Source organism: Poecilia latipinna, unplaced genomic scaffold (assembly GCF_001443285.1).
Source record: "Poecilia latipinna isolate Pla-1442-1.1 unplaced genomic scaffold, P_latipinna-1.0 Scaffold243, whole genome shotgun sequence".
Lineage (NCBI taxonomy): Eukaryota > Metazoa > Chordata > Actinopteri > Cyprinodontiformes > Poeciliidae > Poecilia > Poecilia latipinna.
Window position 1 is genome coordinate 200636 of NW_015112859.1, and position 7211 is coordinate 207846.

A 7211-nucleotide genomic window follows, 5' to 3' on the forward strand; every position below is an offset into this window, starting at 1 on the left:
TGTGTGTGTGTGTGTGTGTGTGTGTGTGTGTGTGTGTGCGCGCGCGCTCACGCCGCGGCCGGGTTGATGTATTTCCCCACGCCTTCCTTAAAGGTTTTTGGCGCCTGATCCTCCTTGGCCTTCTTCAGCGCCATGTTGGTCTGCTGCTTCTCCTCTTCCTGTTTCTGCAGCTCCTTTTCTCTCTCCGCCGCAATCTGAGCGGAAAATTCAGTTCCTTTATTTGTAATCAGCGCAATTTTATTTACTCCAAGTAAAGAGTCGAACCTGAGCGTCGGCCTCTTCGTACGGATCCACGAACACGGTGGTGCTGATCAGCTTGATCTCCGACTGCAAACAGAAACAACAGAAACCGTCTGATATCTGGAAATTAAATTTACATCTTTCTCTGGACGAGCAGGTCAGCCACAGTTCACACAGCGGAGAAATACCAGGGAAAAAAAATCAAATTTGAGGAAAAAGCAATAAAACTTTGAGAAAAAAGTTATACAACAGTAAGTCAAAATACAGGAAAAAAAAGGTGTAATAATGCAAAAATAAACTTCTAATGTTACGAAGTCTTTTTTAAGAGAAAAAAAAATCGTAATACGATCATAAAGTTGTAATGTTACGGGAACAAAGTCGTACAATATTGTGAGATAATAGTCGTGTCAATACGAGGAAAAAGTCGTAATATGAAAATAAACTCATAATAATACAGGGAAAAAACAAAATACAAATAACACAATAAAACTCGCATTACAAGAATAAAGTACAACGAAAAGTCTGGCCCCAATATGTTGCTTTTATCATGTTAAGATAAATGTAACAGAATTAACCACATTTTTCTGTTTTCCCATGTAAAAGTCCAGAACCAGAACCTTTGCATTGTGTTTCTGGTACGCCCATAAATCTGACGCACAGGCAACTTCCTCAAGCAGCAGCAATGGAGGACAAAACCGCTTCTCTCGGCCGACATGGGGTTAATTTCTGATTTAAACTATCTGATTGGACGATGGAAAAGACTGTTGTCGTGTTCAGGTTGTGCTAAAAGCAGTTAGCATATCAGTGAAGCTGCTCAAGCCTGAAATCTCAATGCTAATCACATGGCTAACGCTAATGTTAGCATTGGCAGCCCATATTTCTCAAGGAAAAACCTGAATTTGAAAGAGCATAGTACCACCTTTAACCAACCTGATGGTTGAATAACATATTAAAAACAATGAATATCTTTGTCGTTGAGCTAATTTTATATATTTAGCAGCAAAATGGGTTTTTGAATTTAATATGTTACTTATTTTATTGATATATGTGGTTTTTGATTAAGATGTGGCTAATTCATTAAAGACCTTGCAGTTAATCGATTCCCATCGCTAAAAATCATTTATAAAATAATAAATTAGCACCTTCGGTTTGTCTGTTTTGGTATCACACTCCACATTCTCCATGGCTGTGAGCGTCTCAAACCCACCAACAACCCTGGAAACAAAAACAAAATGAATCTGTTAAATCCGTTTTCTCTCTACAGGAAAGTAAAAACAACCGTTAATGTTCTGCAGCATTTCCCAGTTCAACCAGTAGAATCAGAGGCTGAATCCCAGTGAGGTTATCAGTCGACGCAAGGTGAGGCAATTTACGTTCTACTTCCTGCTCACACAGGAAGTGACTTTTCAGCTAGAAGGTTCAGCTAAAGGACACAATTTATACCAACAATCTGTTTTTTCATATTTATACAGTTTTGGTTACAAGTCTTAGGCCTGCTTTTTTATTTTTATAATTTCATGTGCAACCGTATTTTTTTCTCAAGGTTTCCTATTTTCTAAAATTTTTTGCAGTAGTTTCTCTTTTTCTTCGTATTCTAGATTATTGTTTTTTTCTGTATTGTTCTTTTTTTGTCTATATTTTGAACCATTTTTTCTTTATTTTTCCTTTTTTCTGTAGTTACGTGCTAGTTGAGACCAAAGCATCAGACTAATGCCTTTGGTTTGTGGTAGAAACAAAAAACGATAAATCATGCAAGTAGAAATGACTGAGCTTGTTTTAATTTATCATGCGACTAATTTATTGTTTATTGCGACACCATTTGCACATGTTCTATTTTTGTCTTAACATGTGTTATTGCGACAGGCCTAAACATAACCACTGAACAAGAATTATATCTACTGAAATTCTTAAAAATGAAATCCATAGTAGAGCAAAGAAAAATATTCTGGTTTAGCGAATCGACTCAAACTTTAATCTCCCACTTTGACACGAAACTGCAGATCGTTTCAAAAACACTTTGAGACGCTGATGGAAATAAATTAAATTAGAGATAATCTGCTTATGGAAAGAAAACTGAGCAGAAATTTGAGCCAGAAACAAAAAGAGTGACTCAGCTAAAATCTGGGAAACAGACAGAAAAATAAGAGTTTAGAGTCATAAAACAGAAACGTACCTTCCAAACACCGTGTGCTTCCCGTCGAGGTACGCGCACGACCGAAACGTGATGAAGCTGAGGGAGAAAATAAACGCAAAAACAGAATTAAATCGTGACAATTATTTATTTGTTTCAGATAATCATTACATTTTCTTAAATATCTTAATTATTTTGGATATTCTAGGACAAATGTTACAAGTTTCTATATTACTTTAAAGAGAAAAAATCCAATATGTGCCCTCTGATATAGCAAATAAGATTTATTTTAATATAAGAAAAATCATAATCATAATTTCTGAATGAACAGCTCAGAAAACCGTTTAAAACTTTCACAAAACTTCAGTCCTTAAACATGAAGAAGTTGTTTATCTTGTCCAGCAACTCGATCTTCTCTACATGAGGCGTTTTAATAAATTAAGACGAAGACGTGGAAAATAAAAGCTTATTATTGTTCTGTCTGAAATTCAGCTAAATAATCACCCATTTCCACTTTTTCACAAATCAGATCAGATTTCAATTGATTATTAAAAAATATGATAAAATAAGAAATGATTAAAGCAGCTTTTATTTCAATCATCCTTCTGTGAGACGGAAGAGAAAAACTCAACATTTTTGCTTAATTACGAGACTAAAGTCATAATATAAGGAAAATAAAGACACTTTTTACAGGAAGAAAGTTTTACAATTATGTGAAAAACTATTTTCAATTTTAATATTTTGTGTAGGAGTTATAAAATTACTACTTTATTCTAATATTTTATTCTTACAGTATTACATTATTCTCGCTGACAACTTTTTAAAATATTGAGTTTCTCTCAATATTTATTCTCACATTATGAGTTATTCTTGTACAGCTTTTTTCATGTATTATTTAAACTTTAATCTGAAAATATTATGACTTTATTTGACCGACTCCATCTTCTTCAAAATAAACTCAGCCGTTTCAACGATGATAATAATTGGATGTTTGTGTGTTAAAAGATGAAATATTTCCTTCAGTGGAAATGAGGCATCTACTTCTTAGACACGATTTCTTACAACTGAGATTTGTTGGTGTTTGGGCCGGAGTTGGCCATGCTCAGAACTCCCCGGCCCGTGTGAGACAAGTTGGGCCGAAACTCGTCTTTGAAGGGTTTTCCCCAGAATGACTCGCCACCTGAAGGACAAAGACATGATCTGAGATTTGGAAACAAACCAGTTTTACTTGGTTATTACAGCAATTCCTTCTTTTTTTTTTTGCAAAATTTTCACCTTTCAGACAGAAATTTCCAAGTATTTCTGCAACATTTCGGAGATTTTTCTACCACATTTTGACTTCTCAAGCTCAGAAATGTTTGTTTTTTTCCTAGAATTTTTTTTACATTAATCTAAAAATTTCAGGTTTTTTTCACAAATGTTTGACTTTTCAAACTGAGAAATTTGAGTCTTTTATAGAAAATTTCTGAGATTAATCTCAAAACCCGAGCTTTTTCTAGCAATTTTTTGACTTTCTGAAACTAATCTGATTACTTTTAGCAGAAGTTTACTACAATGAATCCAATATGCCGTTTAGATACAAAACTGCTTAGACGTACAAAAAAATTGGAATGAAGTGGAAGAAAATGTGTTGAAACTTTGATGGAAATTGGAACATGAATCTTCAGATATAAAAGTGTCTGCAAAGACAGATTTGTAATCCCAATCCCAACAGTTATAATTTCAGTGACTCGGGTGCTAAAGTTCAAGCCGTTTAAATTTTCTGTCCTGCAAAAACAATATCCTGGTAATAATTTGCCCCATTTGTTATACCTGCAGAGAAGTAAGAAGTGATCTTCTGTTTCTAGGCAATAAAAACGGTGTTTGCTGTTGCCTACAGACTCGTGTTGAGAGCCTCCAGCTGTAAATCTTTATCCAGGCTGACTGTTATTACAGGTCGCCGTGATGGGTGTGCAGGAACAGGCGCTGCAGGAGATTTGGCTCCCGACCGGGGAAGGGATCCGTTTCCCTGAGGTGTCGTCCCTCCAGATGGAGCACAAGCAATCATCCGACACGTGAATATACAGCCACAATATCCATACGCACTCTGTTTATGTCTGCAGCAGCACAAACACATAAACAAGTGCTGGGAGACTTCTGCAGCCATCAGGCTGGTGACCTTCCTGCATAATTAATCAACAAACTGACATTTTAACAGACTGACAGCGCCGCAAACGAAGGAGAGGGAGTAAAATATAAACGGTTAAACAGTCCATCAAACAGAATCTTCCTTTAATTACTCGCTCCAAATGACTCTGATCATCCCACAAATCCAGACGTTACACCCTGAGCCCCTCGCTCTAAACTTGGACGAGTTTTATTTATAAAACTACGATGTCGTATTAGAGTCATTGTAGAGGATAATACTAACATGTTCTAGAAAAAGAAAGAGGATTTCTGAGTTTGAAAAGTCAANAATCTGCAAAAAGAAACCACGCAAATTTTGAGATTAATTTCAGAAAAGTTCTAGAAAAAAATCATTGATTTTCTAAAATGTAAAAGTCAAAAATTTGCAAGAAAAAAAAATCTTAATTTTGAGATAAAGCTCCGAAGTTTTCTGAAAAAAACTTGGAAATTTCTGAGTTTGAAGCCAGAGATTTGAAAAACATATATAATTTGAGATAAATTTCAGAAATTATCTAGAAAAAATGTTTGGTAGATCAAATATTCAGAAATTTTGAGATCTAAAAAATTTTGTATGAAAAAAAGTGGAAATTTCTGAATTTCAAAAGTTGAAAATTTTCAACTTCTCTCTCAAAGACTGTCTTGTTTTTCTCTAGAATATTTCTGTTTTTCTAGCATATTTTATACATAGCTATACCTATCCCAACTTATTCAAGGATGCTTAATACGTCTCCAACACGTTAAAAAAGATGAAGAAACAGTTTATAAACAAAGTTGAAAGGTTGAAAATTTGCGAGAAAAAACTCAGAGTTTTAGTTTAATCTCAGAATTTTAATAAATAGGTTGAATTTAGGGGGAAAAATCTAACATTTGTCATAGGAGTCCACCAGGCCTGGTGAATGTGAGCAGAGAGAAAGCAGCAGCCCAAAGTTAAAAGCCCAACACCTGAAATAAATCACTCAACAGCTCTGGGTGGGACAGAAACTCAAAGGTCGGCCGCTTGCCAAACAGAAGTCCAAAAATACCACAACTGTTCAGCCATCAAAGGGCATCAAATGACTTCTGAAGATCTGTACAAAGTTCACAGAAGACATCTTTAGTTTAAGAAAACAAGAGAATAAGTGAAGTCTATGCTAACATGCCAAAGTCCACAGCAGGGCCTGTTGTGGGCCTGTTATTGGTCCGTTAACGAGCCGGGTAAAGCCGCGTTGTTGGGCTGTGAGCACATATTGTTCAGCGCAGGCGACAAGGAGACTTTTACCCACAGGCCAGAAATTCTGCACCTTCATAAATCTGCCCCAGCAAACCCAGAGACACAGAGCTCACTGTGTCGGAGCGGCAGGAAACGAGCCGCATGTGGTCCAGCAGTCGATTACACTGGGCGGCGTTTTGAGCGGCTGCTTTAAGAGCAGGAAATTTACGCCACACGCCCAATGACGGGTCGCTCCCTGCGCGCTGCGGTCACATCATCTGTTACTTCTTTAATGCACTCCCACGTCCATTCACAGAGTTTATTTTTAGAAAACACTCGGCTTGACACGGCTGCATTGACGCAAAGCTCCCCTCCCCAAAAAAGAAACGGTTAATTATTGAGCAGAAAAGTTACGTAAGTTTGAATTTCAGTTTGGGAGAAGAGAGACCATCTTACCTGTGCCTGTACCAGTGGGGTCCCCTCCCTGAATCTGGAAACACAGAGACATCATCAGAATGGAAATGATCAAGTTTACTTTATCATATGATTAATTGATTAATTGCTTATTGCGACAGGCTTAGCTCTTTTACCGTTGCAAGCTAATCAAACAGCGATTAGCATTAATCTTCCTTTAACCCTCCTTTGGCTTCTATAATCTTCCTTTCCTGGGTTTCAGAAACCAACAAACTCTCCCCCCTGCCCTTCTAACCAGCAGTCATGTTCCATGTAATCATTAATAGCAGAGCGACGCTTTTCCACTGAAAAGGCCTCCATTGTTCTTTGTCTACCTTCCTATGAGAGCTTCTAGCGCTCTGTGGTTTTTTCCCTTGACTTTGTGTTTGACAGAACCAGGAGTTATTGGCCACATGTGCTGCAATGGTTTCAATAATATTTACTGTTGTGTGTTTATTTCTACACTACAGATGAGGCAGCATGGAGCTGTTTGCAATTCTGGCACTAGGAATGAGCCTTAACGAGGTTTTAACAGGACGATGTCGTGACTAAAACTGTCATGGAAATTACCCAAAACCTCAAAACAACATGATGAAACTGCTTTTGTTCGAAACAGAGTAAAAATACAGCCATAACCGCAGAATGAGCATCAAATACCGGCTGGGGTTCGACAACATGACTGAAAAACCTGCATAAGCATATCATATCAGCTGATACTGACAATTATTGATTAGTTTTTTTGTTTTAAATTTCTGAAATACTGCCAAACTGGTGGCGAGACCTTCCCTGTTTCATCCACAGTTTTATCTGCTTCTTGTTTTTAGGCATTCATCAGGCAAAGTGGAGAAACCTTAAACTGCTGCTGTGCCAGTTACTCATTAGGTTGTTGCTAGGTAACCAAAGATGGGCGGGGCAGAACATGCTTTTTGCTCAACTGGTTGTTGCTAGGTAACCAAAGTTTGGGGGGGGGGGGGGGACATGCTTGTTGCTCGGCAAGTTGTTGCTAGGTAACCAAAGATTGAGTGAGTTAGT

At 37.2% G+C, this 7211-nt stretch overlaps 1 protein-coding gene across 1 annotated transcript in view; it reads right to left on the reverse strand.

Moving 5' to 3' along the window:
• ppil2 (peptidylprolyl isomerase (cyclophilin)-like 2) overlaps positions 1–7211 on the reverse strand; it is a 27708-nt gene that overhangs the window by 4334 nt on the left and 16163 nt on the right. Inside the window, exons 14-19 of the mRNA XM_015032506.1 lie at positions 6183–6216; positions 3434–3551; positions 2414–2470; positions 1383–1455; positions 265–327; positions 52–194 (exon numbers count right to left, since the gene is read on the reverse strand). Of these exons, the coding sequence (XP_014887992.1) occupies positions 52–194; positions 265–327; positions 1383–1455; positions 2414–2470; positions 3434–3551; positions 6183–6216 (488 nt within the window). The remainder of the gene's footprint in view (positions 1–51; positions 195–264; positions 328–1382; positions 1456–2413; positions 2471–3433; positions 3552–6182; positions 6217–7211) is intronic.